This window comes from Mytilus edulis, chromosome 5 (assembly GCF_963676685.1).
Source record: "Mytilus edulis chromosome 5, xbMytEdul2.2, whole genome shotgun sequence".
In the NCBI taxonomy this organism is placed as follows: domain Eukaryota; kingdom Metazoa; phylum Mollusca; class Bivalvia; order Mytilida; family Mytilidae; genus Mytilus; species Mytilus edulis.
In genome coordinates this window covers 21,036,116-21,054,745 of record NC_092348.1, presented here as the reverse complement: position 1 = coordinate 21,054,745, position 18,630 = coordinate 21,036,116, and the positions used below count along the sequence as shown (strand labels likewise).

The following is an 18,630-nucleotide window of genomic DNA, read 5'->3' as shown; positions in this document are numbered from 1 at the left end:
CATTGATTTCGTGAATGTCAACAATGTTCTCTCGCTACCGGACATCTAAGTTTACGCAAGAAGAAACCACCTACAAATGTGAAGACTGTACCTACGGAACAGACAAGAAATCAAACTTTGCTAGACATTTAACATCTTCTAGACATAGACATCTTGAAACAGATGCTGGCTTATGTACAGCAGCCACAGATCAGCCAGTTTTCCGAGTCCAGCCCCAGGTCCCGGACGACGAGTTGGCAGATCAACATGAACACGTCCAAGCAGACCAACTTTATGATGATATGTCCGAGGTTGATGAACCAACATTTCCTGAAGATGTATATGAATCTGATATAGATGAGGAAGATTTCCGTGATGAGTACCACACAGCCACACACCATGCACACGTAGACATGGTAGAATCAGATTCGGAATGGTTTCCTTTTATGTCTAAACTGCATTTTTTGTTATCAATACTATACAGCTCTAAAACCCACAGAGTGGTGAGTATTTATCCTTTTCTGAATTTTTCCAGCTCTCCATATACTTGATCAATACTGACAATCTCAAAGGCTCTTAATTTGTATATACATGTATGTGTTACAAGGGGGACCCTTGCTGAGAATGCAATATCAACTTCTTTTTAAACAAAAATTGTAAATGTATTAGATAAACCATAAGAAAGTTTATAGACAAAATAGGTGCATTTACATTTCCACATATTATGATTAATTTAAATTGATAGTTATAGAATAACCATACATTGTCTCGAAATATCAATGTTATTTGTACAAGGCTTAGAAACGGGAAGAAAGCAAGGCTGTGCCGAGCATTTCTACCCGTTTCGAGCCGAGTGCAAATAACATTGATATTTCGAGACAATGTATGGTTATTCTTTATATACTGCAACTCTTAAAACTATTCCAAATGATGTATTTTGGGTAAAAAACATCTTTTTTTTTGAAGCGGACGATGTGAAATTTTTAGTGAACCTACATATGTTTTATTGACTTCATAAATAAAACTCTACAGAAACGCATTGTCAAAGTCATAAACAAGGTGATATAGGGTCAGTGACTGTATATCACATATGAATAGATACGGTCAATGCAATTTGACTGCTGAAATAGCACAGCTGCAGTATATATACATATCTATTGTTGGGTGTCAGTTTATTTACACCAGAAATTTGTTTAATTTAATTGGATACCCTGACTTAAACATTGATCATAGAATTATGTTATACACCCTCTCATGCTAATGCTCTCGTGGTATATCTAATACTTAATTTTGCAACCCAAACCTGCAACCTTCAACCTGCATTTTAGACAATTCCTATATCACTGTCAGCCAATTAGAATATCTTTACATCCAAAATTAAATCATCTGCATTAATTTAAATTCATTATAGAAATTAAAGGGCAATTCCTAGGAACGTCTAGATTGGACTAATTATACACTTACTTCCTGTAACCCTCGACTTTTTATGCATGTACTAGTTATATTTACCACCTAGACATACATGTATTTTACGAAAACAAATTTATCATTTAAACACTTACAAGACATTTAAAAAAGAAGTCTATTTAAAACAGTATTTACAAAATTATATAAACTGTATGTATGTAAATATTTGAATACTTTATTTAATTAAGTTAAACTTTGGGTGTTGTTATTTACTTTAATTGCATGATTTTTCTTTCAGAGTGATGAAGTTATGACATTTTTTCTCTTCATTTTGAAAGAATGTGGCACTCAGAATATTCCACCACTAGCAAAAATAAAGAGCTATTTGCAAGAAAAGTTTGAAATGGGAGAAATGATTCAAAGGGTAAATTTTAAGACTGTAACTAGAAAATACATGAAGCTTTCTCAGTAACTTCTATAGATTAATATGATGTCAGTATCAAAGATATAGTAAGCTCTTTTGTTCTCATTTTAAATTGACTGTTTTGTTCTCATTTTAAATTAGCTGTAGTATGCATACATCACCGCTCAGCTTGTATCCATATCTTTTAGTTATATCCTGTACGAACTGTGACGCCCGTATATGACACGGAAACCAGGCGTAAAAATCATACTTTATCCTGGCGGCATTGCAGTGTTTACTGAATGCATGTCCAGGCGTCAACCAGGCGTAAACCAGGCGTAAATTAGGCGTAACTAAGGCGTAAACCAGGCGTAAAATTAGGGGTAATATTTAAATGAGTACGCCTGGTTCACAAAAAAATAGGCGTAATATGGCAGATTTTACAATAAGAAGGAAATATTGTTTTTTTGTATCCATCAAAAAAGCAATTGCTGAAACTGTGAAACCGACTGTGTAATGGAGTAATGCATTATGTTATTGAATAAAATGTGTCTTTCTGAGTAAATAAAAATAAAATTACTCTGTGTTTGTGTGTTTTGTTAGAATTAGAGGGTTTTCAATTTCAAAATATTGGACATGGAATAGACATCATGACCTACTTTACTGACATCCAGCTTATTTGGAGTGGAATTTTGAAGTATTATTTATAAGTGGAGCCTAATAACATGGACTTATATTTTAATAAAAAGTCTTCTTTTGTGTTTTAATCATAACTTTAAGGCAGTTTTTTATTGGTAAAGGCTAAAAAAGGTAATTTAATAATATTGTTGCTAACGTCACGTCTTTTCCGTCCATTGTGGTATGTCACGATCGCAATCTTCTTGATGGTTCTCAGACAGCCCATTGTAGTTATTTTTATCCCGGGTTTTATAAATAATTGAAAATAGCAATCATATTAAATTTGGATGACGTAAGGGGTTCAAAGGACTTGAGGAATCAATATCATTGGCTGTTTTTTTTTTTGCGAACGTTACTCTCGACGTTTCCGTCCAAATCAGTGTCACGTGAGCAACATATATTTAGATCTGGAACTCTCCTGTATAGGAGTTACAATATCGCCCTTTGCAGAAATAGATTCGGAGTCAGTTCCTTCACATGATGGGGAAGCAAAGATGGGAAGTTGTATGTAATATCGTTACAAGAGGACCTTAAATGTATTCCGTCCACCAAAAAGACGTTCGCAACAAAACGTAATGTCATGATAGTAGATGTTGCTAATGTTACTATTACGAATTGGTTTCTTGTGTATTCATTTGATATAAAGTACACCTGCAAATGACATTCTGTATATTTAGAAATTCTAAACCAGACTGTACAATTTTATTACTCCAGGCGTATATTAAACATCACTGTGTGCATACATTTTAACTTTTAAAGATGTTGTTGCTCATGTGACATGTCCAAATGTCGCTAACGTTACTCATTTTTTGGTTTCTTGTTAATTCATTTGATATAAAGTACACCTGCAAATGACATTCTGTATATTTAGAAATTCTAAACCAGACTGTACAATTTTATTACTCCAGGCATATATTAAACATCACTGTGTGCATACATTTTAACTTTTAAAGATGTTGTTGCTCATGTGACATGTCCAAATGTCGCTAACGTTACTCATTTTTGTCTCTGTCACGTTAGCAACATGAAAGTAGGAGACAGAACACAATACTGTAAAATCTGCCATATGCAAATGAGTACGCCTGGTCAATAAATAAACCAGGCGTAATATCCTTACATAATACTACACTTATTTTAGTTCAGTGTATTAACCCTAAGCTGTGTACTTTTGTGTATTGATACAAACTTCTGTACTGTTGCTTTTATTTCTTATTGTTTGACAAAAAACTTGAAATATTAACCATTGAAGAAGCTAATATAGAAATAAATACATTTTATGCAGACAATGGCTCAAATAAGTTTAAGTTTAAATCAGAATTATAACAACTATTTTTTCTTGAAATAGCATTTTAACTAAGTTGTTTTTGAAAATTATTGTCTTTTGAACTAATTTATAAATGATAATACTGCAATTTAACTTTAAGTAAAAGATTTTAATGTTATTTATCCAAGGATAAAGGTTTTGGAATTTCAAAAATTCTGATAGAACATAATACTTTTAAATAACTTAGTTATACTCACATTATTATTATTTACCATGCATAGCTACTTTCCTTTTATTTCACAATTTTCATTTATTTATTAGATTCAGTATTTCCAATTTCAGATTCTTCCAAAAAGCACAAAACAAGCAAATTATCCCTGAATATATGAAGCTGCCATGTGTCCAACCTTTACACACTAAAACCAAAGAGCCAAATTTTGAAAAAAAAATCCCATGATCATTTAAACAAAGCATTATGGGTATTTCTATTTACGCCATACCAACAGTTTTACGCCCGTAAGAAAATTTACGTCTTGCCTATTTCAATTTACGCCTGTAAGAAAACTTACGCCTTGCTTATTTCAATTTACGCCAGGTTAACTGCTTTTTTCTACGCCCGTAAGGACTACAAAGTTACGTTTCCTGCTCCCTTACGCTTGGATCTAGACACGTAACTACCACTTACGCCTGGTTTACGCCTTATTTCCAGGCGTAATACGCCTTATAATTTCGTACGGGATAAAATAAATATTCTCAACAATGTACAATTTACATTTATTGTTTAACATAATGATAAAGAAATTTGTGTATTCATTGTAGCATGAGGACGCACAGGGTAACATAAGTTGGGCAATAAAACCATCAGCCATGCTTCGACTACACCTAGCAAATCCAGATACTGCTAATAGAATATCAAGGTGAGAAATGGCTATGCTGAAAACAGCTAACTTGGTAAATGGAAAATAGTTTAAAACTCAAAATCATTTTTGTATGAAATTTGTATTGGTATACAAAAAAATAATTTAAAATCTGTGATGCAGCTTTTCAATGTAGGCCTGAGTGTTCATTAAATTTTCAAAATGATAAATCTTGTAATGATCCATTTTATGAAAAAAATTGAGTCATTAAGTCCTCAAAAAATTTGTACCATGATTTAACCTGATATTGAATATATGACAGAAAATGGATATTTCAATGCTTTTTACCTCACCTGGCCGAAAGGCCAAGTGAGCTTTTCCCATCACTTGGCGTCCGTCGTCGTCGTTGTCCTGCGTCCGTCGTCGTTAACTTTTACAAAAATCTTCTCCTCTGAAACTACTGGGCCAAATTAAACCAAACTTGGCCACAATCATCATTGATGTATCTAGTTTAAAGTTTGTGTTTAATTATCCGGCCAACCATCCAAGATGGCCGCCATGGCTAAAAATAGAACATAGGGGTAAAATGCAGTTTTCGGCTTATAACTCAAAAACCAAAGCATTTAGAGCAAATCTGACATCGAGTAAAATTGTTTATCAGGTCAAGATCTATCTGCACTGAAATTTTCAGATGAATCAGACAACCCATTGTTGGGTTGCTGCCCCTAAATTGGTAATTTTAAGGAAATTTTACTGTTTTTGGTTATTATCTTGAATATTATTATAGATGGAGATAAACTGTTGACAGCAATAATGTTTAGCAAAGTAAGATTTACAAATAAGTCAAATGACCAAAATGGTCAATTGACACCCTAACAAGTTATTGTCCTTTACAATCAATTTTTAACAATTTTCATAAAATTTGTAAATTTTTACTAACATTTTCCACTGAAACTACACGGACAAGTTCATTATAGATAAAGATAATTGTAAGCAGCAAGAATGTTCAGTAAAGTAAGATGTACAACATCACAATCACCTAAACACAATTTTGTCATGAACTGTCTGCTTCCTTTGTTTAATTCACATATACCAAGGTGAGCGACACAGGCTCTTTAGAGCCTCTAGTTTATATGACCTCAAAATTTTTGCAGGCATATATTGGTACATGTATGTCATCAGAAGAAGGATCATTGTTTCTGGATAATAACTTTTGTATAAGTTAATAGAAATGAATAAAATTATAACACAATGTTTATATAACCAAAAAAGGAAGTTTGGGAATGATTTTGGGGGTTATGGTTCTTAGGTTTTAGAAGGTTGGGATTGTGGTAGTGTAAAGCTGCGCTCTGTGGATTATATTGATAAGGGATGTGTGTATACAATTATATACCAACTATCAACAGCTATGGAAGGGGTGCAAAAATGTAGGCCTTATTTTTACAGTAATGTAGTCAACCACACTATATTTTTTTCTATGTAAGCCATAGGCATGTAGGGTTCTGTATATAGACATAACTTTCATTAAGGCTTATTCATATCATTATAAAATTATTATTTTACATTTAGATATCCTACGGTTGAAACCAGTAGTGAAAGTGTTCACCAGGCCTCAGGCAATAAATGGAAATCCATGGAATTTCATTGGGCAATGAACAAAGAAGGACAGCAATTCATCAAAGGGGCATTTGTATCATTCAGTGTCAGAGGTCAAACTGTTTATGGGAAAATTATGCAATTCCTTGAAAATTTGTTGGTAATTGTTTGTTAAAAACTTTTGAATAAGGTGTATAATATTTCTTCCAATTTGTGTAAAAATCTAAGGGATCCTGCTAACAGGTTTAACCCGCCACATTATTTATGTATGTGTCTGTCCCAAGTCAGGAGCCTGTAATTCAGTGATTGTCGTTTGTTTATGTGTTACACATTTGTTTTTCGTTTATTAGGCCGTTAGTTTTCTCGTTTGAATTATTTTACATCGTCTTATTGGGGCCTTTTATAGCTGACTATGCGGTATGGGCTTTGCTCATTGTTGAAGGCTGTATGTTGACTTATAGTTGTTAATGTTTGTGTCATTTTGGTCTTTTGTGGATAGTTGTCTCATTGGCAATCATACCACATCTTTTTTTTATATAAATATGGGACAACTGTGTAGCACAATATTTTTATTAAGTACTCCAATAAGTAAAAAAACAGTTTTATTTTGTATTTTATTAACATTCTTTATAAGATATATTCTCTGAGACCCAGAAAATTCCAAATTCACCTCTGTGATTTATAGGCGTTACATGTATATGTACAAAATGTACTAGAACAAAATTTTACCTGAATGTCAAGAATGGCAATAGTTTGCTAAACAGTAACAATATTTTTTCAATTCATCCAATCTATTATTTTAAATAAAGAAATAACAAATATTGATGTAATTTTATTTCTTTCAGGAGGATAGAATGTATGTCAAAGTTTCAGTTTATTTAGATAAAACACACAGAGTGTTAACAGATGAATATGTGGAGAACAAGTAAGTATTGTGTGTTAACGGATGAAATTAAGCATAAATATATACAAATATCAATGTTATTTGTTCAAGGCTTCGAAACAGGTAGAAAACAAGGCTGTTTCGAGCTGAGTAACGATTGTACAAATAACAGATTGATATTTTGAGACAATGTATGGTCATTCTTTATATACTGCAACTCTTATAATGATGTAACTGTTATAAATGAAGTATTTAGGGTAAAAACCATCATTTATTAATTTTGAGCAGCAGATGTAAAATTACTTAGAACATCAACATAAGAACTAAGGTGATTTCAATTATGAAATTGTTGGTAACATTTTAGTTTTGATGAATCATGAATTTTTGTTTAATACTTGGTAGATACTGTTTAATAGAAAAGTTTCTCCCAGCTATGTTTGAAAATCATATATTGTTTAAAACAGAATAAAGTTTCTTTGTCCAGCGGTTATTTGAATACTTTGAATACAATTGTGTTTTCAGACCTTAAAATATGACCAAAAAACTTAATTCAAGAAAATGATACAACTGAGATAAAACAAATAAAAAGACAAAATATACTTCCTGTGATACCTTATAAAATATCATGTAAATAAATGTAGCAACTGAATTAGATTTACAAGTTTCATTTTCCCCCCCTATCAAAATTAACTTTCCTGTCGTTGAAATTGTTTTCTTTTGCATATTTTTTTAATATTTATTTCGTATAAGTAATATAAATAAAAAAATGTTTTCTTGTCGCTAAATAGTTTCTTGTTGCTAATATTATTCTTCTTGTCGCTTCTTGACGCTTTTTGTCTCTACAATTCTTTTTGTCTCTAATTAGTGAGACCACGCATGGACATTAATACATAAACAAACCGCGACTTGCGATTTGGAACAAGAACGTTTATTAAATGATATGATGAATGGTTCTCCATTTCTTTATGAGAGTACAGTATCAAATATCAGTTTCATAACGGTAAAATATAGAAATACTCCACTTCAGTTCTTGTGACAGAAATAGAATTATCGATCGGCTTTCAGAGAACTCTCGCAAGTTATCAAAATTTGGGAATTCCCTCTGACGTGTTTCTAAATTTATAAAAACACTAAATATAAATACTGTTTAATTCTGATTTTCCGTATTGTTAAAAACACGCATATAAGTCAAGGAAAATATCATACATGAAGATTATGAGTAAAACATTACAGGAAAGTTGTTTATGTTCAATTGTTTTGCTTGTTTTTACCTTTTAAAGCAAGACAATCATAAGAATCTGAGATGTTGCCGAATATTTAGAATAAAACGAATGACGTGAGGGAGTGTGTCATAGGGTCAATGGTAAAAGTCTACAGATTGCTTGACAGCAATCGTATCCCAAAAATTTGTGATATTATAAACTTAAAACTTGTCTCAGATCAATACATGATATATTGACCCTAACTGTCATCAATTGTAGAGCGACATATATGTCAGAGATTAAACAATTCCCCATATATCAGATATGTTTCAAATTTGGCTTTGACTGCATTTGAAAAAAATCAATAATTTTGATTTTCAATGTTTAAAGTTATCTTTTTTTACAGATTTCAAAACATATGATTAAAAAGGAAAACACAATTAAAATAGTACAGGAATTGGATGAATATCTAAATATATTGAAACAGAATATTCCACAGCTAGGCAGAAAAAGGAAAACACACTTATGTGTACATCTGGTAAAGTTATAAGTGGTATAATTTTTCAAATAGTTACATATATTTTAAGATGTTTAAAAAGTAATTAATGTTATTACTAACAGAAATTCTAACATATGTCATTATTTTTATATGGATTCAGATTGAAACAGTATGTAACACTGTGTTTTCTGTTAATTTAAAAAAGAAGATGTAGTATAATTGCTGATAAGACAACTCTATACAGTAGAACAAATGCCATAGAAATTAACAACTATGGCTGTCAACAACGAGCAAAGCCTATTATTTCTTGTTAGCTATAACAGGATTCTATTGTTCTCTTTTCCTGTTCAACATTTGTATAACCATACATTTTGAGAATAGTGTGCATTTATTATCTTTAATTACTGATTACCAGTAAAAAGGTGACATCTATAAGTGTGATGACCAAAAATTGTAAAGTAAAATTATGAATTTGAGTTTTAATTGGTGAGCCTGCAAATTTTGTTGCAAAAAGCTCGACAAAGGGATATAGTGATTCGGCAGCGGTGGCTACAGCGGCTGTGTAAGCTATCTTTTTAAAAGCTTTATATTTTAGAAGGTGGAAGACCTGGATGCTTCATACTTGGTATATAGATGCCTCATGTTAAGAAGTTTCTGTCAGTCGCATGTCAAATGTCCTTGACCTCATTTTTATGGTTCAGTGACCACTTGAAAAAAAGTTCTGATTTTTTGTTATGTTGAAATCACTCTAACTATAAGTAATAGGATAATTATATGTGGTATGTGTGTACCTTGCAAGGTCCTCATGCCCGTCAGACAGTTGACCGCGACCTCATTTCATAGATCAGTGAACAAGGTTAAGTTTTGCTGGTCAAGTCCATATATCAGATACTATAAGCAATAGGGCTAGTATATTCAGTGTATGGAAGGACTGTAATGTGTACATGTCCAACTGGCAGGTGTCATCTGACCTTGACCTCATTTTCATGGTTCAGTGGTTATAGTTAAGTTTTTGTGTTTTGGTATCAATATCATAATATCAATGATTAGTAAAGAAGGCAAGGCATTTCAGTGTGTGCACTCTTGTTAAATTATCAATAACAACTATATATATGCACTTGATTTTGGACTTATATATATTTTTGCCTCAGACATCACTGATGTGACATAAATTGCAGTAATATGAAAATATTTTATACAGCTTATTATGTAAATTAAGGAATTAATTTTAAATGAATATTGATAAAAAGAGGGCAATATTTTAAAGACTTGACCATTGCAGGCTGATGATATTGAGAGGCATGGCCATCCACTGCAATATGCTGAAGATGGGTTTGAGAAAAATCACAAATCTGTCAGGAGTAGTATTGCCCACCAAAATGGTCATGCAAGATCAAGGGACACAGCCTCACAATTTGTCAATAATGAGTTGATGGGACATGTTATTTCAGGAGGATTTATGCCAGATTCTCAAAACTGGTAATAAATGTTTTTACACTATTGGTATTTAGCGGAATTTTGTCTACAAATTACAAATGTAAATACGTCTATTGTAATCTGTCCATCTGTGACCATCTGTTAATTAAAGATAAAAAATGTACCTGATTTTTGCAATTAGTTTAATTGATTACATAGTCCTAACATTTATACTGAAGAAACATTACATATGCAGATTTATAGAAAATTGGTTTTAATACAAAGCTGCTTTTTTTCAAAATTGTTGTGTCTTCAATACAGCAAGAAAATCCTGTAACTGGAGGTGGCTCTCAGTTGGCCTAAATGAAAATGTGTACAAGTTCATTGAAAATGGATGTTATATATACTACATGTCATACATATAGACTGTGTTACTGAAACATTTTATAAATGTGAACCAAAAGTTAAGAACATAAAAGATTAAAGATTGAATCTGATTTGGGATGGGAAGGATACTTTCAATTTGAAAATTTTGTTAACATTGGCGTATTTGAAAAGAATTTTATAAAATCTAATTGGCAATATTTTTCCATGCAATAATACTGTTTTACCAAAAGGATATTATAATGAGAAATATAGATTCTTACACTGTAACAAGTGTATTACGATATTTCTCCACTCGAGACAGTTAAATTTTATTATTTAAAGCGCGAGGCTTATAGTGTCAGAATCTGTTTCTCTAATGCTTTTTATCGTTCTTTTTCAAAGATTTTCAGAAAATTGTGCTCTTTATAAGCGACGTCATCAGGCAATGTCGCCTTTTTTCATGACGTCACAATAGGAAAATTGACGTCATTATCAAATTTCGACTAATCTTTTGCCGAGAACAGATTTTTCACTAGTGAGGAGAAATATTTTTCTCACACCGGTCAGGAAATGTGAAAATAGCACAAAAATTAGAGAATATATGTTTTACACAAAAAAAATGTTTTTCTTGGTTTATTAAATAAGATGATTCCTGCATAATTAGTTAGAGGAAACTGTTAAAAATTTAGAATAATAAACAAAGTTTTAAATTTCTGGCTTTTTAGGAAATGTGCTGCTGAAAAGATAAAGCTGTTTGGAAAAAATAAGAAAATTCTGAATTTCCTAGGAATGCCTAGCAGCCAATATGAGGAAAATCTGTCTGGGTTGAAGAAAATGGTTCGAAAACCAACAGCGGTAAATTTATTTTATATAAATCTGTGTATTGCCTTTGTAAAGATAAACCAAGCGAGTCAGATAAATTCCTTCATTTCTTATATGAAAGGATGGTCATATTGATCTTTTTTTTTAAGAATTAATAGAGATCCATCCACTTAAACTTAAGTTGTTGTCAAGAAATCAATGTGTTTTTCTTATGATGGTGCAGAAGACAAAGACAACATCATAGCATTAATTCCAATTAAAATTTGCAGTTGTGTAAAAATCAAAAGCCAAGTGACAAAGTCAGAAAACAAGATAAAAACACAAATATGATCAGCAGAAGAACACAAAATTAGGAAACTAAAGACTGAGCAACACAAACCCCACTAAATACAGAAGTTGATTTCAGGAACTTAAGAAGTGTACCATAAGCAGAATTTTCTACACATGCAGCACCATCTTTTTTATTATATTGTACAAACCAGGGGTTAGAATCAAAATATAAGATCAAATTTCAATGAAAAGATTTATATAAACTTGGAATTTACTTGTATTTATATTTCAGTCATTATATTTAGTGCAAATTTTAAAATTCAAATGAGTTGTCATAGATACACTTTTTTCTATGTCACTTTTAAAAGTGATAATTCAATAATTATTTTTATACTGCAATCAACTATTTTACTACACAAATGAAGCTATAGGTATAAACGTTAGCTTTATAAATCAATGACCTCAACTAACATATAAGCCCCGCCTCCTTACGGGAACTGTTGTATTTCATCAACAACCTCACTTCACGACCGTGACAACGTAAAGTTACAATGGTCAAACTTTTATGAATTTAAACTTTTATGTCTTCAAATTAGGAGATAACTGTATTGTATTTTAAGCTCCGACGGCATCAATTGGGGATTTGATGGTCGCAAATTAAGTTTACTGGCGACGCGTTAGCGGAGACAGTAAACGGGTATTTGCGACCATCAAATCCACAATTGGTGCCGTCGGAACTTAAAATACAATATTGTTATCTCCATTCTAATGAAACTGTCAGAAAACAACATTAAAACATGTATTTAAAATCTGTCATATGCCGTCTGCGCTTGCGCGTACCTCCGATAGCATCAATTGTCAATTGATGCCATGTAAATAAGTGACGTTATCCAATCAAAATGAACGTTGCAAATATTGTTGCATTAGAATTGGTTATTTATATATCATGTTTATCAAATGTTATTAATAAGTTCATTTTCCCTTTCTAATTTCTTAATATGTCAATTTCTTACCACCTGGACTATGCTCATAGGGAAATACCCCAAAATGGTACCCCAAGAGGGAAATTCCAAACACTTTTTTTAACAATTTTTGTAACATATTTTTTTCATTTTTTCATATTTTTTTTCGATTTCCGTATAAAAACAATATACGTATAGTGTCTTAAAATATGAAATTTATTTGTATGACGCTTAGAAACTGGAAAATGTGAAGTTTTACCGATTGTTTAAATATACTTTTACAGAATGGTGATGATTTGATGAATCATTATGAAGTACAGATTCTCCAAGCAATTATTAATTGTGGTGGACAGCCAGGTTTGCTTGGCAGCAGTAACCTTAAAATAGTGCAATTCAAGTCTTGTGTGACTAAGCAAGGGGACACTGCCAAAGTGGACAGCTTTGTATTATATCATGTGGATGAAGACGATACAGTATGTTTTTTTTTATAACATTTTTGGTTCTTCAAATTAAAATGACTACATTATAAGCTTGCATGATAAGTATACTTACAGTATAGCGGGTTATTTTCGCGTGTGTAGAATTTCTCAATGTTCATTGAACAAGGTATACGAAATATTTTGGCGGTTATTATTTTGGCGGATTAAAAACTTGTATTAATACCTTTGTATGTACACTTTTAATTTGGCGGAATTTATTTTGGCGAGTAAGTTCTGTCCGCGAAAATAAGCGAAAATTTGCACCCCGCGAAAAATAACCTGCTATACGGTATTATTAAAAAAAAAATCAGAAATTCCTATTAAGTCGAAATAATTATATCATGCAATGCTCTATGGTCATGTTAACATGGGTATGAATTTTTTCACATTAGAATTGACAAATATAATACCTTACCAGAGGCGGATTTAGGGGGGGCCCGGGCCCCCCCTTTTTGGAAAAAAATTTGGTTGCTTATATAGGGAAATACTGAAGCGTGACTGGAGCGGGCCCCCTCTTAGGTCAGTCAGTGGGCCCCCACTTATGAAAATTCCTGGATCCGCCTCTGCTTACTTACTTACTTACTTACTGCCCTTGAACGCCATTTGCCTACAGGTAGGGCATTGACGAAGATTTTCCACTTTTGTCTGTCGTTGGCAGTTTTCTGTAGTGTGCCCCCCCTCCCCCCCCCAATATAATACCTACCCATGTTAAAATGAGCATAGAGCATGGCATCATAGAATAATATTGTTCTTAACCTTCACCTAAAATGGGACAGCACAACATAAGAATAACTGTAAATATCAGTCGCAGATTGGAACACGGTTTGGTAGAAGGCCCCAGAACAACACCCTGTAAAATCATTTGATTGTATAACTAATTTAAAAATACACCATATTCTGCAGTAAAATATTTTTTTATTTCATTTTCTAGGATAAAATAGGACAGATTGAAAAGTTTGTTGAACTGTCTTGGAAAGGAAATAACCACCAGATGGTTTTATATTGAAGAAAGCAAAACTGGTGCCAACCCAGACAACATTCCAACATCTTACCACTGAACCTTTACTTGAAATTACACCTGTATCAAGAGTTCTTCAATCAGTTTATGTAATTCATGATTGTAAGGGTGGCAAATGTACTATAAAAGAAGGCTCAGTATCAAGCAGAGTTGAACAGGAGCAACAAAATGTGAAATGCAAATTCATCAAACACTCAACTGTTCACAACATTTTCATCATCAATAAATGTAGAATTAGTCATTCTGTGGACAAATTTGTTATATGAAAACTTTTATTATGTTTATTGCTGAATAGTTTGCTACATACCTGTTGTCAGATAAATTTGTGTTCACATTATTACTCTTCAGACCTATCAGTCTGTTAAGCTAGTAAAAATAAGTAACAAATCATTTCACATAAAAAAAAACACCAATTGATTTGAAATTTTACTTATTTTATTAAAGTTTTCCGTATCGGACCATTCAAGATACACCATTTATCATAGTGTTGCAAGTGTTTGACAGATAAGTTATTATTTTGATTATAGTTTTAACTTTCACTATTCTTAAATGCAAAAAATTTTCAGTAAAGATAGTATGAATGCAAAAGTATTTACAATGTAAACAAAATAACAAAATGAATTACAGAGTGAATGAATCAATGATAACTATAGTGAACTTCCCCCTAATATATCCCAAAAAGGATGTCTACAGAACTTGTGTGAGATTTAAGGTCATAGAAGCAGGTTTAGTTGTTTTTTCTCTTGTTTTCCTGTGAAAAACTCAATATATTCTATTCTAGTCTGGTTTAAGGTTATAACAAAATAAATTGAATTTGAGTGGGCAACAAGCCAAGTCTATTTTAGCTTAACCAACCATAGTCAAATTGGAATGTTGTGTGGGATTATGTTTCTGTCTGATTATTTTATTTTACACAAAATTATTTATTATTTCATGTGTCTTGTACAGTATAAAAGTAACAGATTATATATACATTGTATTTTTATATACTAGATGTATAATTCATACATTATTGTTTTATGACAAAATTATTAACCGGTCATTTATGATTTTTCACATTTTGTAGTTAACTTTGATTTGGTGATTGACATTTATAAACAAAAGTTATGTTGTATTATAATACCTTACATATATTACAAACAATTATATTGGGTAACCTGAATTAATTATATGAATCAACATTTTTTATTTGTTGCAATACAATCATGTTTGCTTTTACAAGCTTGAAGTTCAAATATAAGGATTGTTCGGTTTCTTTTAAAACAAATTAATAAGTTATTTTTTTTACCATTATTACATTAACCAGATCAATATTTTGCTTACAAATTAAAGGCGATCATTTCATAAACTGCTTAAATCAACCTTTATTATATATATATTTTATTTCATTTCTTATATGAAGTATTACTTATTAATTTTTTTAAATAGTGTTCACAATAATGAATTGCTATGAAGATGACACTTTAACTACATTGTTCTACCTTCATACACTAAGTTTACAGACACAATATTGAACAGAATAAATCATTTTCCATCTTAACTCAGCTTTTTATATTTTTATAAACTATATGTTAGGAATTTATGGTGGTAAAAAGCACCATCATTAAAATTGGTTTGGCTCATTTAATTTTCAAGAACTTTTGACAAAAGTATTAACTTTGACTCTTTTACAAAAGTTTAAAAATTTCAAAAAAATTGAACCAACCATTTTTTTATTAGAAAAATTACACTGGTTATATAGAAGTTTGACAAACACTAATTTGATCATTAAGAAGCTTAACAACACAATGTAATTAAAACGTTCAGCTGATATTACAGAGTTATCTCCATGAAGTGTTAGGTACCACCTGAAGTGTGATTCACAGCATAACATTTTACTCTATACAAATATATCATGCTTACAAGGGGTATTTGCCAAAAATACCAGTTGAGAGGTACAAACTTCCAGAGCCGTCACCTTCTTTAAGATACATGTAGGAAAAGTGGTATTTGCAAATGAGTCTTCTTTTCACTAGAGGTCAAAGAAAAAGGTTTTAGACAACTAAAGGTCATTGCAATCAGCAAATCTCAATCATAACAGTGAGCTGAAGTTATGCAAAGCACTTCTTTTAACAGATATTCCCTTTATTACTAATAGGAATGAGTTTCTTAAAATGATATAATACCTAGAAAAAAATGTACTGTGTGATAAAATACCTTTTGTGTGATACGCTTTTAGATACTTAAAATATTTATTCAGATAAAATGAAACATAAATTTCACAGGAGTTTTGATCCATGTTAATTTCATATGAAATTGTTCACATGAATTTAATGTGAAATTTTTAACATGAATATAACGTGAAATATTTCACGTGAATTTAACATGAATATTTTCACGTGAATTTCACGTGAAAATATAACTTTTTAAATTAAATTAAGATTCCAAGGGAATAAATGATAAATATAATTCAAGGTATGGGATGTTAACAAATTTTTGATTTACAGTTAATTTTTTATAACTTAGACACCATTTATATTTTTTCACGTGAATTTCACGTGAAAATTTTACGTGAAATTCATGTGAAATAATTTCACGTGAAATTCACATGAAAATTTTATGTGAATTTCACGTGAAATCTCTTCACATGAAATTCACGTGAAAAGTTAACGTGAATTTCACGTGAAATCACTTCACGTGAAATTCACGTGAAATTCATGTGAAATTCATGTGAAATTCACGTGAAATTCACGTGAAATGAGATTCACGTGAAATTCACGTGAGCAAAATTTGGCTGTGTAATAAAACTAGTACAAGTGCAATTGTAGTCATGTTATATATTTTTTCTTTCATTTTTTCAGTCCAATACAATTCAGTCATGCCAAAGGAAAGAGCTGCTGTTTACAGAGGAAAAGGAAAAAGTTCAAGTGCAATCAGAAAAAAGGAAATCTACAGTAGTGGTAGTAGAAGGTTTGTTAACATTATTTTACTGTTGTTATTGTCTGTAAATTAGCTTTCAGTAACTAACCATGCACACTGGGTCCTCTTATGAGGAATCAGTATAAGTATCAACTTGGTCTTTCTTTCTAAGATCTATTAAGGGCATACGATACAGTTTTCATCCTGTATTTACAAGTTCGTGAAAATTTGCATATAGGCTATTTTTTACCTGATTAAATCATATATGTAATAAAAAATATACCTTCATGTGCTACTTTTTGAGTAAAATGAGGTCGAAATTTTGTATATTTGCTCAAAATTCAGATTTGTGGCCTTAATTTCTTTTTCGAAAGAAAGACATAACTTTTTTGTTATTTATGAATGGCTATCATTTATTTTGAATTTATTGAACCATAAAATTAATTTTTGACTCTTCACATTGAATAATCCGCTTCGCGGATTATGTAAAATGTGAAGAGTCAAAAATTAATTTTATGGTTCAATAAATTCAAAATAAATTATTGCCATTCATTATAAATAGATTTCAGGCCTCTGCAATACCTTTTTTCAACTTGTCCTGTAGGACAAGAAGATACCAAAATTTACTTGTCCGAATGAAATTGTTACTTGTCCAAAAAAATTCTATAAAAAAAAAACTTTTTACATTTTAGTTTGATTAAAGGTCAAAACGAATTTAAACAATATATCAGAATTTGATGTATTTCTTTTGAAATACTTTTCAAAAATATGGGTCAAGTACAACTGCGAACTAGTCATGTCACAGGAATTAAGTTCTAGTTTTCATCAATGCTAGTCTCACCAGACTCTAAACATGAAACACCATGTGATAGGCCTGTACACTCATTGGATTTGTATTCTGTTTTGTTGAAAAAAGTTTTTTCAAATGCAATCAATAAAAAGAAGCAGATAAGCCATCATAAGATCTGATTGCCAATGAGACAACTCTCTGCAAGAGACCAAATGACACAGAAATTAAAAACTATAGGTCACCATATTGCAAGTACAGTGTATTGTATTTTTTCTACTTATGATCAAATATGATTTTGTGAATTTTATGGTAAATAAAAAAAATTATTTTAGTGAAATACGTATGGTATTTATTATAAGGAACTGAATAAGGTAGCAAAATGAGGTTCTGATTTGTCTTGGTCCGAAATGTCTCCTGCCTTGTCAAACTGTCTATCAAACATGTCTACTAAATATGTCTCCTACGGTGCCAAACTGTCTACTTGGAGCTGAATCTTTTGAGGTGAAGAACTGCCCTGTAAAGTTACCTTATCTACAAAGCGCATCATTGATTCGGATCAGTAAGACTGGATACCTTTTACCTGTTAAAAAGTACCCGACAAAGAACCAGCAAAAAGTTATCGATTGCAAGTAAACATGTTGAGGGAAAAGGTTTTGCATTTGAATAAACAGAATACAGAAACATGTCAAATTAATATTTGTTTTCTTGTTTTTTGTTTATAATAAATTACTTTGTTCATCAAAGTTGGATTAAATTTATTTTCTGCAGAATAATTGTACTTGTCCCGACGGACAAGCTTGATACAGCTTTTACTTGTCCGACCTTTTTTCCCTCTGGTACC

The 18,630-nt window shown here is 31.4% G+C and overlaps 2 protein-coding genes across 2 annotated transcripts in view; both read left to right on the top strand.

Annotated features, from left to right (window-relative positions):
• LOC139525412 (uncharacterized) overlaps positions 1–18,630 on the top strand; it is a 96,544-nt gene that overhangs the window by 25,417 nt on the left and 52,497 nt on the right. The window contains exon 6 of the mRNA XM_071320733.1: positions 16,942–17,050. Coding sequence (XP_071176834.1) covers positions 16,942–17,050 — 109 coding nt within the window. The remainder of the gene's footprint in view (positions 1–16,941; positions 17,051–18,630) is intronic.
• LOC139522582 (uncharacterized) lies at positions 15–15,641 on the top strand. The gene is made up of 10 exons (XM_071316048.1): positions 15–482; positions 1,685–1,810; positions 4,551–4,648; positions 6,158–6,344; positions 7,030–7,109; positions 8,660–8,807; positions 10,051–10,247; positions 11,276–11,405; positions 12,889–13,077; positions 14,015–15,641. Exons 1-10 carry the CDS (start codon positions 15–17, stop codon positions 14,087–14,089), a joined length of 1,698 nt encoding a protein of 565 aa, XP_071172149.1. The 3' UTR covers positions 14,090–15,641.

Bases quoted from the DNA above. Each gene is read 5' to 3' on its own strand.
- LOC139522582 (XM_071316048.1), top strand. From the start codon at position 15: ATGTCAACAATGTTCTCTCGCTACCGGACATCTAAGTTTACGCAAGAA. The intron at 7,110-8,659 runs GTAAGTATTGTG...CAATGTTTAAAG, and splicing joins GATGAATATGTGGAGAACAA to TTATCTTTTTTTACAGATTT. The intron at 10,248-11,275 runs GTAATAAATGTT...CTGGCTTTTTAG, and splicing joins ATGCCAGATTCTCAAAACTG to GAAATGTGCTGCTGAAAAGA.